At 41.5% G+C, this 24,727-nt stretch overlaps 1 protein-coding gene across 6 annotated transcripts in view; it reads left to right on the top strand.

Annotated features, from left to right (window-relative positions):
* The window catches only part of GRID1 (glutamate ionotropic receptor delta type subunit 1), a 700,182-nt gene that overhangs the window by 270,047 nt on the left and 405,408 nt on the right, over nt 1–24,727 (top strand). For all 6 annotated transcript variants that reach the window (XM_081913537.1, XM_081913538.1, XM_081913536.1 and 3 more), the window contains exon 3: nt 21,938–22,222. In XM_081913537.1, the coding sequence (XP_081769663.1) occupies nt 21,938–22,222 (285 nt within the window). The remainder of the gene's footprint in view (nt 1–21,937; nt 22,223–24,727) is intronic.

The following is a 24,727-nucleotide window of genomic DNA, read 5'->3' as shown; positions in this document are numbered from 1 at the left end:
TATTAAAGCTTGAAAGGAAATAGACACATTGAAACTCAATTTTAGCTTATGCTTGATGGCTGCAGCGCTTGCATATGTGAATGGACCACCACAGATCAAACATCAGCTAGGACTTCCATGTCATCTCACATCATCTCAAACACAGTGCTTGTCAATAGATTCCTGTTCAGTTGTGCGTTATCAAATGTTGAGTAATTCAGTGATGAGAAATTGGATAATGTGCATGCCTGAATGAATCAACCCTCATAACTGGCCAGAATTCCCAATTCTAATTCCATTTAATAACCGTAGGAGCCAACTTCTAGAGGCTGAGATCCCTTAACCCCCTAATAAGATACTTGAGGGGGCTGACCCCCCCAAATGTTGATGGGCACTACAATTCAAATTGTGTGTGTGTGTGTGTGTGTGTGTGTAGTGCCATGTGATTGGTTACGTGGGGCAGTGCTCCCCCCATATTCTGTTCAAGTTGGCAGCCCTGCTCATAACACAACTGAGATAAAGTGCCTGGAATATTTATTTCCCTTCCATTGGTCGATATTTTGAACAAGGCTTAGATTTAAATAATCTGGGTTGCACCCAACAGTGGCTCTGCACTAACAGAAAGTGCATCCACTCATGAAAGGTGCAGCAGCTGAATTTGGTGATCTCCCCCTTACTAACTACACAGTTCATGCCATATCCCTTGCTGTTTATAGCTTTTGCAGGGGCATTGGGTAGGAGGACTGGCAAATGTTGGGCCCATTGACCAGAGTAGTTTCTGCTAGTCCAACCCTGAAATTGGAATTGGAGTGCATTGCATGGAGAAGGGCCGTAGCTCAGTACTAGAGTCTAGTGTTTTAGGCTTACATTTCAATCTCCAGCATCTCCAGGTAGGGCTACTTATGAACAGACCTTTATACATTCCCAGGCTTCAAAACCTCTAGGATGCCAAGATCTCCTTCAGGTACCCAACGTCCAGTGTGGCAACTGCTGATACAGATTCCCCTTGTCAATCTTTAGACTGGTAAAGAATATATCTTTTATCTGGTGGCAGCAAGAGCCTCAAATGGAGAAAGGGAGAGTTGAAGTCTCTCTTCCCCTGGTGGCAGAGGACACAGGTGGTTAAGATGTGGCCTGCCACACCCATATCATGTCTTTCTGAGCTACTGCAGAAACTACTTCAGTTGTCAGAATGAGATTAAGCATGGCCCGCTGCTCACTGAAACACAAATTACGTTAATTTCCATTGCATATCAGTGGTTTGGGTGCTGCAGGAAAAAAACCACAGATTGCCAGTTGCTAGTATATCCAAGTCACTAGCTCAAGGCTTGGAGGAGAAGAGCATTTAATAAAACAAGCAAACAAACAATATGTGGAAAGGATTTACTCATGGATGAGTAGAAACGCCTTAGAGTGTTATGAATTCAAGGGGAAAGGCCAATGTTTCATTGATAGAAAAGAGACTTAGATTAGTCACAGGCATCTTAGCAGTAAGACAGACCAAAGGCTTTCTCCCAAACCAGCCACTTGAAAGTGTGTGTAATCATGCCACATGGCAAGGACACAGATGCTGTTTTGGAGGGGAAGTATATTCAGATATATGGTGATTGAGCTTTTAACTTGTTGCTCAGTAAGGAAATGGGAACAGCATGGATCAGCATTCAATGCACATCACAAATCCCAGTGGCTTAATACAGATTGGTGGCTAAGTCTCACATTTTAAAATGGGATTTAACATTTCTTGGTCACTGACAGTGTGATCCATAAACCCAAACACAGTAAGGCTCACTGATGTCACTGATGTCAATGTAACATCCAAGTGTGCTAAGAGAGAGGCTGCACACACACACACACACACACACACACACACACACACTGCCTTTAAAGAACATTCAAAGCATATTTTTGAACAGTTCTTTTTAGTCAACAATTCATGAACGTTTAGGAATGTGTGGGCAGGTGAGAAATGCACACACACAAATGCACACACACATGTGTAATATAGCCAGGTTATATATCAGCATAAGTATTCCCTCACTAGTGCAGTAAATATTTGGACTGTACTGTGAGATCCTTTGTACCTTGTACTGAAAAAATGCATTTCTTAATGCTAAATAATATTTACCTTGCAGCATATTAGAGCCTGAAAAGGGCACTAAGGGGTCTTAACCTTCTGCTTTCAGCTGTATGCAGCAGGATGCAATATGCTTAAATAAACCCTGACACACATTTTATCTATACTCATTTTATAAATCATAAATCTCCCTGGGCAACTGCTCGATAATTTCACTGCTCAATAAATGTTGCCATTAGGAAGTTTATACTAACTTCCTAAATCTTTATATTTTCTTTCTTGTTACAAGCTTCTTAGTTATTTGGAGACTGTTAACTTTTAAATGCTTTCACTTTTTAATAATGATTTGACTAAGGGATGGGCATAGTTTAACTAGGGCTTTACCTTCAGAAGGTCACAGGTTTAATCCTTGCCATCTCTGGTAAAGAATTTAAACAATGTGCAAGTGGCGAATGTTATTTTTTTGTTTGTTATTATGTTGTGTTTTTTGGGGGGTTATACTTTGGTCGTTGGATGAAGGACAGTATATAAATGAATGAATGAATGAATGAATGAATGATAACAGGAATGGGAAAATTCCTTGCATCAGACCCCGGTGAGCTGCCTACCACTCAGAGTAGACACAAGATTAGACATAACTGGATGGACCAATGGTTCTGAATAAGGCAGCTTTGTAAGTTCATATGATAAAGTAACAATGTCTTATCATATCCAATGATACAGTCAGGCAACAGAGAACAGGGATTCACACCTTCCACTTACTCTTATTCTTTTCCTGTCAAGCCATGCCACTTTTCAGACAGGGATTTCTCATCTGACTGCCTCCCTCAAAGGCCATATTTCCTCCATGTTCTCTGATAACTGGTCTAAATGCCCTGTTGCTTTGTTCCACACATGGTTGTTCTCAGTATGATGAACTTATGCACCACTCTAAACAACCAAAGGGTCCTGACATGCCCTTCAGCTGCCTCATCCACATCCTCACATGTCACAACTTGGAGACTCATTGTCACTGCCAAAGTATTTTCATATCTATCTATCTATCTATCATCTATCTATCTATCTATCTATCTATCTATCTATCTATCTATCTATCATCTATCTATCTATCATCTATCTATCTATCTATCTATCTCTCTCTCTCTCTCTCTCTCTCTCTCTCTCTATCATCTATCTATCTATCTATCTATCTATCTATCTATCTATCTATCTATCTATGTCTATCTATATCTATCTATCTATCATCTATCTATCAATCATCTATCTATCTATCTATCTATCTATCTATCTATCATCTATCTATCTATCTATCTATCTATCTATCTATCTATCTATCATCTATCTATCTATCTATCATCTATCTATCTATCTATCTATCTATCTATCTATCTATCTATCTATCATCTATCTATCTATATCTATCATCTATCCATCTATCATCATCTATTTATCTATCATCCATCTATCATCTATTCTAATTAATCTTGCATGTGCTTTGTATGTGGATTGAAGATTAGGGTATAATTAGAATAGAGGGTTTTGTGTGTGTGTGTGTGTTTTATTATTTCTATTGTATTTCCCCTCTTTTTCCCTTCTTCCTTTGTCTTCCCCTCTTTTCTTCTATTGTTTCTCTTTCTTTTCTTTTTAGATTTCATTTGTTCTAGATATAATTTTACTGTATTGTGAAAACTTTAATAAATAATAATAATTAATCTTGCATGTTCTTGATGATGTTCCCAGCACTGGAAACTTGTGGATTGGCACATTGAGAACGGCTAGATTTATGAGTCAGCTGTCATTCCTATTCACAGAAGACATTAGCACATCTTGTCTGTCCCATATCCTGCAAAGGCAAAGTCATCACAAGGGATTACATTCATTTGGAGAAGGCTACATGGGAGCGTCTTCTGTTTCCACTTTAGCACTTAATTGCAAACCAAACAATCAGAACAAACATTCTTCCTGGGTGGGGAGCAAAACTGTGTTGGCATCACAACTTAGATTGTGCGAAAGAATGACCCTTTCTCATGTATTACTTCTGTGGTTCTTCTGCCATAATCAGTACATGAATTAAGTTCACTTCTCAATGTTATACAAACAATAGATTGGGTTAAAAGTTTGCCTGCTCATTCCCACACAAACCTCTCCATGAGAGGTCCTTTCCTTGATTCCTCCTCTTAGGCATAGAGCAGTTGCATTAAAGATCTTTTTGGTGGTGGCCCCCCAGCTTCAGAACATTCTCCCCTGGGACTGAACTTTAGGCACGGAACTGGGACTGAACTTCAGGCATTCATTCACCCAGACTTTTAGCGACTAGGAAATCTGATGCTGCTGCCTTATTGTTATTGTTTAACTGGTGTTTTGCTTGATTCTGTTATTTTTATAGCTTATATTTGTTATTTTGTTGCTTTAACTGGTGTTTTTTTTTTTTTAAAGCCACAAATTAGAAACATATTTTATAGAGTGAGGTATAAAAAATGATTTTTTAATGACCTTGGATTCCACCATTCACTTCAAGCATGCACAAGAGGCCTAGCTTTTACTATTCCTGCTCCATTCCTGAAGGCTTCTGACATGTACAGGGCAAGGAAGGTGCTAAGTCTTCACTGCTGCAGAGCTTGCCTGGGGCTCTCTTTAAGCCATGTTATACTGTTATCTTTCAAGCCTGAGGCCTCTGGTTATTTTCAAAATGGGCCTAAAAACCCTGCCACAATATGTCATACCCAGAAAGATTCCCCTCCCTGACTGACACCTAGTGTGGAATGGGTGGCATCCCCAGTAGAGACATGCCATTGTACCCCATATGCAGTCTTCTTCATTGATCTGAAAGAATAACAATCCTCTCTCTTTTTTATTATCAACCCCAAGGATCAGAATCCTCATTTTGCACCCAAACATGCTTTAAAGAATCATAGAATTGTATAGTTGGGTGGGTCCCCGAGGGTCATCTGGTCCAACCCCCTGCAATGCAGGAATCTCAACTAAAGCATCGAGGGCAGATGGCCATCCAACCTTTGTTTAAAAACCTCCAAGGAAGAAGAGTCCACAACCTCCCAAGGGAGTCAGTGTCAGAATGTTCTTCCTGTTGTTTAGTCGGAGGTGGAATCTAGACACATATAAAGAACGCTGTGCAAGTGCTTTTTTTAAAAAAAGTTTTTTAAAAATATATATATTGAATTTGCCATAAGCTCGCCAATACTATCTAGTGTCACATTTGTGTAATGCACTTAAAACACACTTAAAATGTTATATTTGCAGCTGTATAGCTGAGTCTGGAAACTCATTCTTTATAACTTGAAAGAAAAAAGTCTTTCACAAACATCCTTGCTGTGGTTATGAAAGTGTTCCTAAAAGGTGCTTGTTGTTGTTGTTGTTGTTGTTTAGTCGTGTCCGACTTTTCGTGACCCCGTGGACCAGAGCACGCCAGGCACTCCTGTCTTCCACTGCCTCCCGCAGCTTGGTCAAACTCATGTTGGTAGTTTCAAGAACACTGTCCAACCATCTCGTCCTCTGTCGTCGCCTTCTCCTTGTGCCCTCCATTTTCCCCAACATCAGGGTCTTTTCCAGGGAGTCTTCTCTTCTCATGAGGTGGCCAAAATATTGGAGCCTCAGCTTCAGAATCTGTCCTTCCAGTGAGCACTCAGGGCTGATTTCCTTCAGAATGGATAGGTTTGATCTTCTTGCTGTCCATGGGACTCTCAAGAGTCTCCTCCAACACCATAATTCAAAAGCATCAATTCTTTGGAGATCAGCCAGCTCTCACTTCCATACATCACTGCTGGGAAAACCATACAGACTTTTGTCGGCAAGGTGATGTCTCTGCTTTTTAAGATGCTGTCTAGGTTTGCCATCGCCTTTCTCCCAAGAAGCAGGCATCTTTTAATTTCGTGACTGCTGTCACCATCTGCAGTGATCATGGAGCCCAAGAAAGTAAAAGGTGCTTAGGTAGCAATTAATCTTTGTCTGTGCGGACCAAATCCTCTTTCCATGTGCAAGCCTGTTTTTTATCTGCATCTTGAAACAACCTTCCCCAGATGTATTTTACGATATTTCCTGGACCTCCTTTTAATAGTCTCTTTCTCTGTTTCAGCATTGTTCTGTCATGATTTTCATTGCATTTTAAATTGGGGCAATAAATTGGGCTCTTATTGAGCATCCACCAAAGGATGGCAGAAGGTATCTGTGTTTAAATCTCAAGGACTGCAGCAGCTCTGTCCTTCAGGAATTGCACTGCAATGTCAGGGTTAGCTAAGATGGAGAACTGAATGTGCCTGACTGCTTTGGGGGAATCCTTTAGGTGTTCAGGAGCAGCCTCACCTCTGTCAGTGCTTAGTCCAAAATCATATATCTTTGGACAATGCATACCCAAGCCTCTTGCATGAGTTTCATCTGCATCTAACTGCTGGGTCTGTACAAGAGATGAGGAGCACATCTTCTTGCTCTGTAGTCCAAAATAGGTAAACTATTTTGTTGAGAGCACTGAGGAAACTGGTTGCATCCATGTGTGCTGCAGCTTCCACCGGTATCACACACAGGTCTGGTTTGTAACCGTCTTATCTTTTGCCTTTTCCTTTAGAAAGTTGTTTGCTCCATTACTATTTGCGTTTGCCTTAGGATTCCCGACTGGATGGATTTTGAAAAAGACAAGAAGGAGCTAGGAGCTGCAACTGAATGAGAGTATTTTGACTAGTGTTTTTGCACTCATTGATCTAAAATTACTGAGCAGCTGTGTTATCTTCTCACGTACATGTTCTTTATATCCAGTGCTATTTTTTCTAGCAAAAGAGGTGCTAGAACTCACCATGAACTCTTTCTTTGTTCTCTTATAATGGCAATGGTAGCCATCTAAGAGATGCTGGAACCAGGTTCCAGTGAGTTCTAGCTGAAAAAAAGCCTTGCTTAAGTTAAAAGCTTTGCTTTCATTTTTTAATGGAAAGCTGAGGATTCAGGCAAGTGGTCTGGAGTACCCCTGGAGGCAGGAGAGGGGGCAGCTGATCCCTTTTCAGCCTTGAAGTGCATGCCTCTATTGCAGTTTTTAAGGCTGTCTTATTTCATAAATGTGTTTGATTTGAATATTTGGAAATACAGAGCTAGGCTTTAGAAAACAAATGGATGTGACATGCTGTTATTGTTCTTTCCTCTCTCTCTTTCATATGTGATTGTCTCTTGCCAGTGAAGCTCATTTTGATGTCTGAAGTACATTGTCATGAATTTAATACATGGGATTAGTGGTGGGGTAGTGGAATCTGTGAGTAGTATTCATATGATTTCAGTAAAACAGCTATGTTCAGTAGCTTCAAACATTAAATGGCTTGCAATATATTTACTAGAGGAAAGTGGGAGAGTCAAAATTCTATGGAATTTTCCTTTCAGGGATACATATGCTGCAACCTGTGTATTCCAGCGGCACTGCCAAAAGTGTGGTATATTTTAGGAGGGAAATGCAAATAAAAATGTGTATAATTTAAATGCAGTTGAAGTTGGAAAAAAGAACAGTGAAAGGGACAGGGTGGACCACAGTGTATACCATCTTGATGGCTTCTGAGACTTTCAGATGGAGAAGACGCGATGCGGATTATGTTATTTATTAATGATTTATTAATGAGCTGGTTGCATGGGAAATTGAGGATTAAATTTGGTGAAATGTGAAGGGTGGGTGACACTGGGAGATTGGCAGTGTTTGGGGGGGGATGTATTATTATATATACAAATTTTCCCCTAGGGGTTTAATTTTCACCCTCTGCATGCAGTTCCAGTGAGGCTGAGTTGCTTATTACTGGGGTCCAGATGTCAGACAGCAATGTTCAAAGCCATGTTAGGGAGGAATGTGTGCATTTTTTCCACAGGCAAAGTGTTACTCAAGAGGTATCAGAAGGAAATGTTTCAAAAATGATGAATGACTATTATAGGTAGATAAAAGAGGATTTACTCTTCTCGACTATTCTGAGGGCAGGTTATAACAATGTATAAAAGCCATAGCAGAAATTGGTAATCAAACAGGTGATGTGTAGGGAGAAGCGATGAATGTATTTTGAAATGATAGTTGGAAAAGTTATTTTATTTGGAGCAGCAGAGGGAGGAGGAAAATGGAGGGGACAACTGGGGTGGGGGTGGGAAGTCAGTTTTTAAATTTGTATTGCATTTCTATTAATTTGGTGACAATTTGTTTAAAATTATGGAAAATCAATAAAAATAATTGGCAAACAATGCTTTGCTTGAGCTTGTTGTAGGTTGTACACATAGTTCTAAATCATGGCCTGGTGTTTCATGTAAACCAGTGATGGCCATTGCATTTGTGTTTGCGAATGGAGACTATCCAAAATATTGTGATTTGTGCAAAAACAAGAGCAGCAAAATATTGGAATAAAAGGAAAGGAGAACATTTGCAATTCCCAAATTCCAAGCAAAGGCTAGAAAAGAAGAAAATAGATCTTTCCAATTTATGGACCATGCTTCACCCTAATGTTCTTGCAGAACAGGCCGCCCGCATGAGTGTTTGAACAATTGTAGATGGGAAGAAGTTCCACAGAAAACAGGGTGGGATGGATTTGTGACTGAACCCATGTGAAACTGACATGGAATGGAATTAGGTTGGTCTGTCCAAGTGGCATTACTTTGGTATATAGTAATGGTATATAGTAATGGTAATATAGTAGGGTATAGAGCAGGCATCCCCAAACTTCGGCCCTCCAGATGTTTTGGACTACAATGCCCATCATCCCTGACCACTGGTCCTGTTAGCTAGGGATCATGGGAGTTGTAGGCCAAAACATCTGGAGGGCCACAGGTTGGGGATGTCTGGGATAGAGTGTTCTGCCCAAAGTGAAACCCTTGCCATCTGGCGTCTAGATCTTTCTAATATGCCTAAGTACAGAATATTCTGTGAATATTCATTCATCTACTTCCAGGGTAGGGTGCAGAAGGGTATTGTTAACATAGCTTAGTAGTGTGTGTGTGTGGGGGGTGGGGGTTATGAGCCAGGAATTCCTGACCCAAAGCTCATCTCAGCCATGAATTCACACTGTGGCCTTAAGCAAGTCACAATCTTGCATCTCCAAGACCACATTTATAGCATAAAGGCAATAATGCTAACCTGCCTTACAGGATTGTTATGGAGAGAGTTTATGTGAAGCACTTTTGAGCACTTAGGAAAATTACTCTATGAATACACTTAAGTTATTTTTAGCAAAAAGAGCAACAAGGTATGTGTATATTTATCACAGGAAATCCATTAATAGGTTTGTTGCGTACACAATCCTATATGCAGAGAGTGGACTCATTCTCTGAGCGTGGATTCTTTGAGTGAGTCAAAACAATGTCATTCATGTGTAAAATAGGTGCTAGTGGTCTTGGAGGAACTCCAAGTTTTGCAGAAGTACATTAAAAATGCTATGAAAGAAAAGAACCCTAAATGTGGGAGAAAACCAAAGCAGCTCAATGAGAAATGAACGTACTTAGCAGGTAATGGATGTTGGATGAATGAGCAAGGAGACTTGGGTGGAATGGAATATCTCAGAAGGTGACATGACTGGCTAGCTGGAACCCTGAAAAGGAATACTCCATTGCACAAAATTTCAGTGTCAGTCCTATTTGTATTAAGCACAGGGTAGAGACACAAATCCTGTCTCAGAGTGATAACTTCCACCTCTGGGTGTTCTGGCAAATACGGAACAGATTTTTAAAAATTGTACTTTAGTTTCCATTTAATGAACAAACACTCTACTTCTAAGCTATGATACTTTCTAATTCTCTAGTCAGTATTATAGACTTTGCGGCTATGCTTATTAGCATTATGTTGAGGGAAAACCGACCAGTGCGTCTGTTGACCACTTGATGGCATCGCTACGTTGTACGGAAACTGTACTGCTGCCTCCTGTAACACATCTCTGTACTTCTTTGTTGAGAGAACACATTCAGAATTTAGAGTGCCAGAATAGGAAGGCAGCTATTTATTAATAAAGTCCAGTAAATGAAATGAAAGCTTGAGGCCTCATTTTCCAAATCTTATTCTCTTTCCCTAGTTTACTACTACGTATTCTGACTGATTCTATTCGCCTGTATAAAAACCAGAGGAACAGCCATTTAGATTTCCTTCCTCTGCCTTTAATTTAGAGGCACCATTTGTCATTTTCATCTTTTCTTTGCTTGCCACATTTCTCTCAAAACAGAAGCAGGTGAGCCCCATTCCTTCTTGGGGAAGCCTACAGGGTCCTCCTGAGATCGTTGGAGGAATACACTTGCAGGACATGGCCAAACATCTGCAATGTCAAGGACAGGTCAGACTGTTTAAAGTGCTTTTTGGGTCCCCAGAGTGAGACTCTGAGCTGAGCTCCTGCATTAAACAAAAACCAAAAAGAACAGTGTTCCCAACATTTGGCTGCCAGAGGCATCTGGGAAACTTACATCGCATGTCTCCGGCATTTAGGATTCAGAGGTGTAATGCCTCTGAAGACAGAGGCTCCATATAGCTCTCACATGTAAACAGCTCAGGGTAGCCAATGTGGCTAGACTCAGTCACAGGACTCCCAACTTTCATCAGCTTCTGCCACCATGGCCAAAGGGATGATGGGAGTTGTAGTCCAACAATGTCTGGAGAGCACCATATTTCTTGGTGGTGGCCCTTCCTGTTTTCAGGAGATTATGATAGTATAAGACATTACAAGGTACAGTGGTACCTCAGATTAAGTACTTAATTCATTCCAGAGGTCCATACTTAACCTGAAACTGTTCTTAACCTGAAGCACCACTCTAGCTAATGGGGCCTCCAGCTGCCGCCACGCGGCCGGAGCACAATTTCTGTTCTCATCCTGAAGCAATGTTCTTAACCTGAGGTACTACTTCCGGGTTAGCGGAGTCTGTAACCTGAAGCATCTGTAACCTGAAGCGTCTGTAACCCGAGGTACCACTGTATATCCAAATGCATCTTTACTGGGAAGAAAGAAAGCCTATGAACAAGATAGTTGGTGTTTTAGGGGGGCGGGGTGCAAAGTTGGATAGATAACTGATGTGTTTATGCCTTGCTCACAATGCATGTACATTGCTGAATTTCTTTATGTTGGGTTAGTGTAGACTTGATGACTAGCAACAGAATGTGTAGTTTGGCTGTGTTGAAAATATTTTGTGTTTGGATGGTGCAAAAATTGATCAATGGTGGCCCGTTCACACAGGCAGATAGATAATCTCTGAATGCTATGGTCATCGGGTTACGAGCATGCCTACTGGAAGCAACTCATAATGACTAGCAGTTGAGTGAGTGGAAAGACATTGCATCTGAGGTGAATGTGAGGCAAATATATAATATCTGTCTCTGGTAGTAGTATGATTTGCAAGGGTCCGTTCTTCACACTTGATTTTGCGGACATTTAAATGATGGGTGGGCATGCATGTGTGAAACAACTTTAAGATTAAATTCTCTTTGTTCATTCTATATGGGAAAGCATAATGCATTTTCTGCTGGGTTTGTATAATTGTTTCCTAAAACTAAGAAAGATCATTTGCTTTAGTCAAGAAGCACTAATGACATGCTAAGCTGTCTGTGGAATGTTATGTTTGCGGGCTTACATGATACTTTTGAATTGTTCTGTGGGCCATTAAATCAGTCTGGCCATTTCCGTGATTGACCTATAAGGACACACTGGAGAATTATGTGACAAAATTGCCATGAGGAGATGCTTCACAGCTTTTGGTTCATAGTTAGTGGTGGGGAAAAAAGAAACCCCCTCTTTCTTTCACAGTTTTACTCCTGAGTCATACTGAGTAACAGTGATCTGTGTTCCAGGAGCAGATACCAGAAAGAATGTGAGAGGTTTAACTTCAGCTGCTGAAAGGGTACAAAACAGAACATTTCTCAGATATGCAAGACTAATCTAAAACAAAAGACATTTTAAAAAATGCTTTCAGGGCCTGCTTCAGAGTCTGGCATCCTTCGGCAGATGCCAGGGTCCCAGCACCACTTATGCCTGATTTATACCTGACCTGACGTGCTTGATTTCCACCCCCTGACCTTCACTCCAAGCATCATCATCTTAATTTCTCAGAATGTTCCAACTTAGTATTGTTTGGGGCATTGTGGGAAACTAAAATGGTGGTTAGACCAAGGGGCCCATTACTTATTTGGAATGCGGCTGCTCCGTTTAAATGGGAAAAACTATCACATGGTGATGGACAAACTTTATTGTTCAGATTTCTTCTTTCATGGTTCAGGAGGAGATAATATTTACTTTTATTTTCTATTTTGATGACTTTTATCATATCTCTAAAACATCTGTTTTTGAAAATTGAAGTTAGTGATTTTTGGGGAGGGTGGGGCTGGGAGTGGCATAAAAGTGGTTAGGCTTTCCTGGGGCACAAAATAGCCGGTCACTGTGTACGGCTTCATTCTGCACCCCCCCCCCAGCCTCTTGGGATTATTAGAATATTCAACTGCATGCAGGAATGGCCACACCTTTTCATTTTCACATGTGGCTTGCCTCATACATGCCAGTGTTACGTTCCCGACGACGACCACCTTAATTCCACCTGCATCCCCCCTTTGAGACTGACTGAAGCATGCAAAAGAGGAGTCCCCCCCCCCTTTGTGTCTCATGTGATGAATTTATAGGCCATAGTGCTGGCAGTATTCCTGACAGTATGCATAGTCGAATTTGCATTGTACATTTTGTGTGTTAGATGTGCTGGATATGACTTGCCGACATTTTTCTTTTAGTTATCCGAGTGTCTTGGCCTACATGTGTATGAAATATGACATTTCTGTCAATTGTGGAAGGATCCTAACCACTTTGATACCACCATGAAAGAGTAGGTCATTGAATGAGGGCCAGGAATCCTTCTGTACGACTTTCTTTTGTTTTCCCCCTTCCATTTAAGCCTACCCCACATGAATATGCAATCTTACTTCATGTTCACTCGCTTTGTTGGCATGGCAGAGATTTTCAGATGCAGTAGCATCCTCTTGCTCCCTTTCTGTCACTCCTGTCAAGCAGCCTCATATACATCTCCTTTTTCTTCTTTTTAACAATTCAGGTCATTAGCTGAGGCAAAGAGAGGGAATTGCTTTGGATGTGTCCTTTTGAAAGTTCTTAAGCCTTAATTAAACATACAACTGGTTGGCCTTTTGACTTGATGCATTTTGATCTCTTGGCTAATCAGGGCACTTAAAGAAATCACCATTACTTTAATGGGCTCAGCTTAGAAAACCAATCAGAACAGGAACTCTGGTGAGCACTTGAGTCATTCATAGCAATGGGGCTGTCAAGCATTGTTTTGTATTTTTAATGGAAACTTATAAGAATCTTATCTTCCGATGAACGTACAAATATAAAGCTGTCATCATGCAGCCCCCATTGGAGGATCTGTAGTGTGGTATCACAATCCTGGATTTGCATGAGCAAAAGTGGTTGGGAAGTTGAAAATTAGTTTAGTAATTTCTTGGGGTGGGAAGAGAAGAGGGGTAATATGGATGGGGGAATGCAAGGTGGTTGGTGAGTAGCGCCAGCAGAGGTGCAGCCCCATGTCGTATAATAAAAAGGATGTTTGAACACACGTCATTTTTAATGCCAATTCCTGGATGCCATTCTGTCAAAAATCAGAGCCCAGGGAAATTAAGGGGTGTGTTTCCCCATGGTAGGAAATGGCCTTAGTTCTCAGTGGAGGATGTCATTGGGCTGCATCTGTTTATACTTGGATATTTTTTAGGGTATGTGTAAACTGCTTTAGTTCACTGGAATGAGTTGGTTGAATATTTGCCTGCATCATTTAGAAGATTTAAGGCCTAATCCAAGCATGGAGAACAATCCCCTTAATGATTCCAAAGAAACCTGCAACTTGATCCTAGCCATGTTCACTTGAAAGTAAGGTGAGCAAATATCCTACTTTATAGAGGAGGGTCCTCTATTTGAAGTGTTCTCTGGTCCAATTCTTCTTTAAAGATTAAGAACTATAAGAAGTGGGCAGGGGCTTTGGCTCACAGGTGTGTCCAGGTACTAACTGTTCAAGGGCAACTACAAGGTCCCTCCTTATAGTTCGTAATCTTTCAACCAGGCATGAGCCAGAGGATCCTTCAAATAGAGGACTCTTTGCCTTCAACAATTAGTACCTGAACACACTACAGATCCTTTGCTCATTCTCCCCCACTATTGTGAGATGTATTCTACTCCTATTTAAATTACAGTAATGATTTCCAATTGGGACGTGGGTGGCGCTGTGGGTTAAACCACTGAACCTAAGGCTTGCCGATCAGAAGGTCAGCGGTTTGAATCCCCGCGACGGGGTGAGCTCCCGTTGCTCGGTCCATGCTCCTGCCAACCTAGCAGATCGAAAGCACATCAAAGTGCAAGTAGATAAATAGGTACCGCTCTGGCAGGAAGGCAAAAGGCATTTCTGTGAGCTGCTGTGGTTCTCCAGAAGCGGCTTAGTCATGCTGGCCACATGACCCGGAAGCTGTACGCCGGCTCCCTCGGCCAATAAAGCAAGATGAGCGCCGCAACCCAGAGTCGGTCACGACTGGACCTAATGGTCAGGGGTCCTTTATCTTTAATTATTTCCAAATTTGCATATGTAAATATTATGCAAATATGTGCCATATTTTTGGTTTTGTACCGGTATTTCCTCTTTGAGGGAATACATAGGTGGCCACCCTACTTGAAAGGAAGGCCCATTAATTTCAGTGGGGTATACTTCCAAGTAAATATATTTACACTTAAAAGCAAGAAAAAGAATCTTATGCATGTTCACTGAAGCGTAAGTCCTACTGTGTCCAACAGGGCTTGCTCCCAGGGAAGTGTGCATAGGATACAGACATGAAAAAATATAATTATGCCCTGTATTACAGCTACACTTTTTTTCATAGCCATCATAAACTAGAGAAGGCATAGGTTCCAGTGATTTAGTTTTTATCCATACAACTTTTCTGGAATTGAAACTTTCATTTGCAAAGGCACAGGAAAATACATTTCCTGGTCTATTTCTGGTTTATGAAGATAACCTTTATGATGTAAAAGTCTTCAGCCAGTCTGCTTGGAACAAAGCATCAACAGAAGCCAGGGCTCCACAATCATGCAAATGTCTGGGGTTGTGTGGTCTGAAGCCTCTTTTATGAGCAGTGAAATGCCAACTTCCAGTGCACACTCTAGACCAGAAATATCAGGTGTTTCCACGCTGGATGGGCAAGCTTGCAGGATCTGAAGTTTTGTTTTGTTTTTGTGAAAACTACCTTAGTAATGAGGCCAAGCTATTTTAATGCACCCAGATGAAATGACATTTGCACTGTATATGTGCATATTTTAAACAGAGAGGGGAAGAATATGACCCTGGGCCCTTCTACATGTAAGGGTTATCTGTCTATCTATCTTTGAGGAGGATCATCTAGTCCAACCTCCTGCAATGCAGGAAGATGCTGTTGTCCCATGCGAGGATCGAACTTGCAACCTTGGCATTATCAGCACCATGTTATACCTAACTGATCGCTCTCTCTGTCTCTGAAACACTACACATTGATGATATTAAATTGACCTCTATACTCATTATTTTGTCTAAGATACAGGAGTGGTAATCTTAATTTTAATCTATTTCACTCCACTATCCAGATGATTAACACACTTTTTACAAACCTAGATAAAGGGAAAGGTACCCCTGCCCATAGGGTCCAGTTGCAAATGACTCTGGGGTTGCTGTGCTCATCTCGCTCTATAGGCCTAGGGAGCCGGCATTTGTCCACAGACAGCTTCCGGGTTATGTGGCCAGCATGACTAAGCCGCTTCTGGCGAACTAGAGCAGCGCACGGAAACGCTCTTTACCTTCCCGCTGGAGTGGTACCTATTTATCTATTTGCACTAGTGCGCTTTTGAACTGCTAGGTGGGCAGGAGCTGGGACCGAACAACAGGAGCTCACCCTGTTGCAGGGATGCGAACCACCAACCTTCCGATCGACAAGCCCTAGGCTCAGTGGTTTAGACCACAGCACCACCCTAGGAAGGCTAAATATTTCACTAAACCCTGTTAACGTTCCAGGAATTTTGAATTCCTTGTACAGCTCTTGCAAACCTTACTTGCTGTGGTAGAATAGCACACAGGCAGTTGAGTCTTGTGCCAAGTATCTGCCGCTGTGAAATGGAATCCTTACAAATGTTGCCAAATTTCCCTTCCGTTTCCTATTATGTTTGCTTGCTGCTTAGCTAAACTGCTTTAGGAGTTTTAGCTTCAAGAACAAAAAAGTCAGGGGTGTCATTTCTATGAGAGGGAGGGGAGGTGCGAAGGGATTTCAGGAGGGAGCAAAATTTTCAGTACGGTTCAAATAACTGCTATCAGAAGTTTTCAAAACTGAATTGCAAGAAGGCATGCATTTTCAGAGTGTTCTATACACTTTTCATTATTAGCACTTTTCTTGGGGTTTTTCAGGAAACGTATTATATCCCAAATGTGTATAAAATGAAGGCACAGACTGGATTGCAACTACAACATTGTAAATCTCACAATTTCCTATTGCATGTGTCCTTTTGAAAGTTCTTAAGCCTTAAACAACATGTCCTATAAAGGTAGGGCCAAACTATGCATTAAGTTAAAAATGTAGTTTCTTTATCTATGCTTGTTTTTAAGACTTTAAATAAATAGAAGCCCAAGGGGTCCTGATTTTGACTGTGCTGTAGCGGGAAGGGGTTAAATATTTTCTCTCACACAACACAAATCTCTCCAAGTGCTATGTGGCACACAAAGGAAGCTGCCGTTGGTAAAATAAAAATGGGACATTCCCTTTTGCTTATATCTTGCATTCGTCTCTTCTCTTTTTATACTGTTTGAGAGCAGGAAGATATGATGGAATAAAATAGCCCTTTAAAGCAGCCACCTTCCAGTGTTACTTGATATTGTTATGATGATGCTATTGTGCTCTGTCAAGCAAGGAAGAAACCATCTTCCTGGGCTTTGTCTAGCTTGCTTGCTTAATGGACTTTGGCTGGTGGCTATAAGCTACTGGAATCTTCTGGACATAACTAGCAGTCAGGGCGAGAGTTTGAATCAGTGTTCTGGCTGCGCTTGTGTGTGGCAGAGGAAGGGAACAAAAAGCAGTTTAAATTTGGGCTGCAAAAAGAAACCATACTGGCATTCTGCAGCTGGCTTAGGAAATCAGCAATACTGTTGGTGTTTTGAAGGTGAGCGCTGTCTGTCTAGTTAGCTTCTACCACTTCCTCCATCAGGGATGGAGAAGTAATTTGATTCATTAGGCATTCCAAGCTAAATCTGTCAGATTTGCACCAAACAAAACCCCAAAACAGAAAACCATTCTTCACACCTTATGCTGAACTTACATCTGCTTCCGTCCTATTTTTGCTCTGACCTCCTCTTTGGACATCAATATCTTGGCAATTCGCATGGTTCTTTGGGAAAGGTTTGCTACCCTGCAGCTTCTGCCTTTGCTGTTAATCTGAGATGACACCAGTGCCAGGTGATCCCTCCTAGTGATTTGTGGGTCCCCCCCTTCCTTTTTTGGTCTCAGCCTTGCTATACTTTTCTCTTTTATCCTCCCATATTCCCTCTCCAACTGAGACTCAATAAATTACCTGTGTGACACGCTAAGCTTTCTCTGGCAGAGAGCCTGGGAAATCAAATCTGTTCCCAAACCTAGGCCTCCCATTTGAAAGTGAAGTGTTTTCTTGTAGCTAAATCAGGTCACCTCCTTTGGAGGAAAAGAAGAGGAAAATCATATCCCTATAATTAACAAGGAGTAAATTTAGACAATGCAGCCGGCATAAATTTATGGGAAGGGTCAAGATGGAAATAATTTTGCAAGCAGGCCATCTCTCCCTGTACTGCACATCTTTACTGTGATCTAACCTTCCAAAATGAGCCATTGGGTTTTCCTCATCTGCTATTGATCTAAACTCAATATCCTCTTTTTTCCATTTTTGTTATTGAAATACTCTTATGTAGCTTTGTTAAATGTAGATTGTATTTATTTAATTACTAATGGGTTCAATCTGGAGCATGGGTTATTCAGTGACGCTCAGTGGATTTTTTTGGAAAACTGGTGGCTTTCCATAGTTTCTTGCTCTTTCTAAGTTGTGAAGTAATTGTGCTTCAACAGTAGTAAACTGTCCCATTGGTCCGATAGCCAGAAATAGGAAGTAGAGTGGTAGTGTTGGTGCTGGGGCTGGATGCGAGAACTGAACGATGGAAAAGAAAGGAAAAACAATTAAAATCCAAGATCATAAAATGATTCCATAGTTATCAGATGGCCCCAAATATGTGGTCTCAGACATCCTAGAACTTCAGAACAACAAATGTTTTGTTGAATATAGGCAGGTTTTCTAGCAAATTGGTGCCACAATTGTGCACCAGACCCTAAAGCTGCAGGATATGCTTTCCTCAACTAAGGTTCACTGGGATATCAGGTCATTTACTCCTGTTCCCTCAGAGTTGTTTCCCAAAGTACTCAATACAATTCTAACATTTCAGAACAGGGATGCCCAACTTCTTCATGCTCTGTTTTCCAGAGAGTATTCTGTAGGCTTGAGAAACATTTTCCCACACAAACTGACCTCACGGATGGTCAGGCTTAGTGATAAATTTGGTACCATATATCAGTAAGGCAGTTGTAGCCAACGTGGTGTTTTCAAGATCTTGCTGGCCTACAACTCCCATCATTCAAACCATTGACTAAGCTGGCTGGCACTTATAGGAGTTTTAGTCCCAGTCATCTGGATGGTACTATATTGGCTCCCTCCGGAGTAAGGTACTCCTCACAGTTATAGGAAAGAAATATACTCAGCTATAGCCAGGACATTGCATTCAAAATCTGAAGAAAGATGTAGTGATAAAGTGTGAAATATCTATTGCGATTTGAAAACATTTCCCTCAAATTAAACATTATATTATTTCAATTGATAAGTAAATAAAACTAACCTTGTTTTCCTTCTTTCCCTTTATTGTTGTTAGCTGCTCTGAGCCCAGCTTTGGCTGGGGAGGGTGGGATATAAATAATAATAACAATAATAATTTATTATTATTCTGTAAAAGAGAAATTGTGAAGTGATGTATCAAACCTTGATCAATATTTCTTTGGCAGTACTGAAGCATCGACATTCAGGGGATGCATACTCTTCTTTAGTAGTAGCTTTTTGATCTTTCTCTGAAGTCTAAAAAAAGGGGGGTGGAGATTGAAACTGAAAATACATGATTCTTTTTGCATTAAGAACAAAAAAAACCCACACATTCATGCTGCCTTTGTTCTGAAGGAAGTAATAACTGATTCAGTTTAACAAGCTACCAAAACATTCAGAATTTGTTCAACAGTCAATCTTAGGCCTTTAAAAGTGTTCTTCTTTTCCAGATTTTTAAGTGTCATACATGGTGTTGTTGTTTAATGCTCAAGATTGAGTACTCCATGCTGCATTCTAGACATGCTTGGAGGACATTCCTTTTTAAAGGAATGCAAAGCCCAGCACAGCCTCTTAATACTGGGGTGTGCATACATTTTATAATGAGCAAAACATTGAATTGATCGGTTCTAATTAGGATTCATTTCCATTATCCCTTTCATCACTCATTCATAAGTGTGTGGGGGAGATAACTTTCTCTGGCAGCAGTGGAGGTCCTCTTGGTGGTTGTCTCCATCCATAGACATTCTATCATTTATTTTGTCATGTTACTCTCCCTCTGTGTACACTGCTTGTGTCATCCCAGGGCGTTCTGAGAAAATGGCAGCTGCCAGCCAATGGAGACCATTTTCTGTTGGCTTCTATCTCCACTCCTCCATAGTGTCTCAGAATGTTACAGTGTCACATTTGGGGGAAATAAAATATCAGCTTCCAGGAGATAATCATAAAAATCCAATCCACCATCAAGGGCTTCTTCTGAACTGTATATTACAAATGTATAGATTTATATTACGTTTTTGCCCTGCTATTCCTCCAAGGAGGCCCTGCAGTATTGGTGGCCCATAATCCTCATAATAATTATGTGAAGTAGATAAGACAGAGTCTCAGTGACTGGCCCAAGGCCACCCGTTGAGATTCAGAGCTGAGGAGGGATTTGAGAACCTTGGTCTCCCTCGTCAACAGATTGTGAAATCATTGTGCAACAAAGTTATCAGCAACCTACTTGTGCATTCTCTTGTACAATCTTGTTTCATTGATGTAAAATATTTCACCAGCAGAATAAATATAACACTAAGTGTCTTTAACTTAGCACTATGTTCAGGGCCGTCTTTAGCATATACACCACTGGGGTGCAAAGATCCGCCCAGCGCACCCAAATTTAGTTTAGCCCCCGCAAATTAACATTTATTGAACTTTTTTGGGGAGAGGGGAAGCCAAAGTTTTTGACCTTTTTTTAGGGGAGTGAACTCAAAGTTATTGAGCTTTATTTGGGGTAGAAGTAATCACTTAGCTGTAAAAATGACGCAGAGGAAAAAACTACTTTTGTTTCCTGACTCATCAGGAATATTTGGCGCTAAGGAGTAATAGAGGAGGGGGGCAGGGACTTTTGTCCCATTGCTTTTCACTGCCACTGATCGAGAGGGACAGTAGGTATACATTCGGCGCTCAGGTGCCCCACACCTCTTGCACCCTCCGGGTAAATACGGCCCTGACTATGTTGTATACAACCATTTATTCTCTATATTTTGAGACCTCTTGAAACTTGGGCACATTCCTAGTTTGCTTGCTGGTAAATCCAGCCCACCCTAGATGAGCCACTGTTTCATCCAAAGTTCTGAAAACAAATTGCATATGTCTTTTAAATAGTCTGCTGAATAGACTGGCTTAAGTGTAACAACAGAACATTACAAGTGAAATGAATTTCCTCCCCCCCCCCAAAAAAAAAATACTGTAAGGCGGTTGATGCCAAATTTTATCTGCAAATTTGCTGGTTGGTTATTGAATATTTTTAGATTTGTATATGATAGTCCATGATAGCTGATTTCATTATATGATATTTGCCAATAGTTGATGTCATGGTAGTATATAATAAATGATATGTAATGGCATTTTATAAGTGATAATAACATGGCTACAAAGCAGTTGTATTTAGTATCTGACAGCGTTTGATAGTTTATATGCAGCTGTCGACTGACAGCTGATAGGAAATCAGATTTCATTTGTGATATTTGCCAAAACATTTAAACAAACTTAAAGCACCCGACTTTTGAGGCAGAATGTACATATTCAGAATATAAAACTAAATAGTGCATTCAAAATATCACATTCAAAGTTGGTCATGGTCAGATGTCTAGTATTTGACAATATTAATTTCACTTCTGAAAAGCAGTATGTGCCCTCTATGCAGTGCTATTTTTCTAGAAAAAAATATGCCAGGACTCACCATGAATGCCTTCCTTGTTCTTTTATAATGGCAATGGTGTCCATTGCCTGAGAAGTGATGGAACTAAGTTCCCATGAATTCTGGCTGAAAAACCTCTGTGCCTCAGCAGGTTCACTTTTTCAGTAGACATGACTTGGCCACAGCTTTCTAGATTTTCTTTTCTTTCTTTTTTAAATACTTTTTGTTAAGTTTTCAAAAGCAAACTCAAAGAACATCAAATTTCCAAAAACAGAGTCCACTTAAACATAAACTCTTGCATCCAGCATCTTAGTGTTTTCTTATTTACACTGTGCTTTGTCGTGCTCAGACTTCCTTCCTTCCCTCCTTCGGCTTTCACACATTTCACACCCACTCCTACAGATTCTTATTTACCCTCCACCCACATCACAAGATTTAAGTTAATCCTGCTACAGTTTTAAAACTTCTACAATTATTCCGTATATATAAAACAAATTTATTCCACTCCTCTTTGAACTGTTACTTTTTGATGTCTAATCTTATTAGTCATTTTCGCCAACTCCGCATATTCCCAGATTTCTAGATTTTCATCTACCTTTTTCTTTTTCTCCTCAGCCTGTGACCTGATGACCCTGGGGATATTAGCCTTAGTCACCTCCACCGGATGTGCTTCTGCCAACGCCCTACAGTCTTTGACAGATGCCATGCACATCCCCCACCTCTTTGTACAGCGCAACACAGGAGGGTCCCCACGGACAGCTTGCCACCTAAATCCTAGCCTTGAGGAGGACGAATACACGCTAGCAGCCAGGCCGCCTGTTCGCCTCAATGATGTTATGCTGAAGCTAGTCACCGAATTGCGATGGCAGAAATTTATAGTGTTCTATGACAGCGATTACGGTAAGTGCAATGAATCATTTCAGAAACATCCCCTGAGTCTCCATTTCTTTGAATGTTCTGTATCCTCTCTTTCCGCCGAAGAAAATAGACCAAAGACATGTTTTGGTATGGTACTTTGGGTTTTTTGTGTAACCAACGGGGAAAACGTGTTGAATGGACACACTTTTTTCTTGCTTTCTTTCTTTCTTTTGAGTGAAAGGTTGCTGTGAAAACTAATTTTCAGCCAGACTGCAAGTTGCTTAGCAACACCTTATCAAGACAGCTGAAGTTTGATTCATCTCACAATTTTTCAGTAAAATATTAATAAACTGTTGACACTGATTGGCAGGGTTCATATACTGTATGCAAGGCAGTACACAACAAGAGTTCCTAAACCAGTCCTCTGTGATCTGCTTCTTTTCAAGTCTCCGTGTTGCTTGCTTTAAAAATTAATTTTCCATATTGCCACATGTGTAATTTATTTCTTTACAGCATTTCCCCTACTTCTCCCTTCTGGACTGGATATCATTGCAACCTATTCCTCACATGATAGGATTAGCATTTCCTCTGCGTCATAGGTACAGTCCACATGAAGAATTTATTTCTGATGTGAAACTTCAGACTTGGTCTCTGATGCCATGCTGAAGTGTTTGGAGAGCAGAAACTTCTGACCTGAGGTCCAAACTAAAGGAGATGCCGTTCATGTAATAATGAGCAATTTTAACTTGTGGCTTTAAAAAAGTGAGTAGTGGGCACAGAGGGGGAGCAATCCAAAGCAGAACCCATGAGACTTTAACCTTTTTACCTCTCTGAGGTCCTGACCTGAGTTGCCCCTCTCCTCCATGCTGGAAGAAAAGCTTCCATTAGCACAAAAGGGAAGTTTTCTTTCAATGTGAATAGTAGATACAGAGTTCCCCCAATCCAGATCAGGAATGCAGTCTGTAAGGCAAATTAGCATACTCACAGGCTGCTGAAAAGCAGAGCAGGGGAACTGCGTCCTTGTTATGGTTGATGCAACCAATCATTGTGACCAATGGGTGAGAAAGAGGCAGATGATTGACTCCTCCCATATGGTTGCACCATTCACTTTTAGCTGAGGTACCTCACTGTGCCCATGTGTGAAAGGGACCTTACCATATGTGTGATGGGACGATGAGCTGCTTGTGCGTAAAACGCAAGTCCCTCAGAGTTTGATCAGGCTTTCAAACCTCTGCCTGTGACGGAGCCCCTCCAGCATGGCTGCGTCAATCACTAGTAGAATCCGAAAGTGGCTGCTTTCGGAAACGTTTCCAACATAAAAGCTCCTTAACGGAAACACGTCGTCTGGCCTCTCGGCGTGACAGTTTCCGTCGAGGTGTGGGTGTCCCTATAGGGGGTCCTGAGACCTCCCCACTGGTTTCGCTTGAAGCGTCTCTGAGCCATCCCTCCGACTCACTTTCCCTTGGAGTTCTTGCTCGCCCTCTACTGGTTCCCTCTTCCGCTGCTACTGCTCTCTCACCCTCAGTGAGCCTTTGCGCCTCCGGCGCTTTAGATGTCAGTTCCCTGACATCCACCTCCCCTCCAGGGCCCCCTTCACCCCCTCCCGTCTCCTCTCCTACTAGCGGTGAGGAGGTAAAACCCTTGAAAGAACCTCCCTCATCTTCCGACGTCGCGAACACTTCCTTCCACTTGTTGCTGTTCCTACTCTCTAGGTACTCTTCGTCATCAGAGTCCACTCCCTCTTCCAACTCCGACTCCGCGAACCCTTCCATTTCCTCTTCCTCATCGGTGGTGCCGAAATACTCCCTCCTAAACCTTGCTATCGGCTGAGGTTTCCTCGGGAACCTTTGATGGAACGTTTCTGTTAAAACCTCGTCATTGACTTCCTGCGCACTTACCCAGGTGTTTTCTGACTCCGGTTCCCCTTCCCACGCCACTAAATACTCCACCTGATTTCCCTTCCACCTGGAATCGAGGATTTCCGCTACATGGTTGCGGCGTTCCCTCTCTTCCAAGGCTGGTCCCCTGACGTGCTCCCCTTCACCTCCTCCCCTGTATGGTGACAGTAACGACCTGTGGAACACTGGGTGCAATTTCATGTGATTGGGTAATCGGAGTTTGAAAGCTACCGGGTTGACCTGCTGAATCACCTCAAAGGGTCCCAATCTTCTGGGCCTCAGTTTCTTACAACCCCCTTTGAACGGCAACCCTTGGGTTGACAACCACACTTGATCCCCCACCCTTATGGTTTCACCTTCCCTTCTGTTCTTGTCTGCCTGCTTCTTATATTGTGCCTTAGCCCTTTCTAAGTTGAGCTGGAGCTGCTGATGGATGGCTTCCATCTCTTCTACAAAATGTTCAGCCGCTGGGACGCTCCATCTCTCCCCTCCTTCCCCTGGAAATGCCCTGGGGTGACACCCGTAATTAGCCAAAAAGGGACTCATCCCTGTGGACACATTCTCCGCATTATTGTAGGCAAATTCTGCCAACGCCAACTTTTCGACCCAATCGTTCTCTCTGTCATTGACATAACACCTAAGATATTGT

Source organism: Podarcis melisellensis (genome assembly GCF_964234715.1).
Source record: "Podarcis melisellensis genome assembly, chromosome: 5".
Classification (NCBI taxonomy): domain Eukaryota; kingdom Metazoa; phylum Chordata; class Lepidosauria; order Squamata; family Lacertidae; genus Podarcis; species Podarcis melisellensis.
Note: the sequence above shows the minus strand (reverse complement) of the source record. Positions and strands in the feature narration are given on the sequence as shown.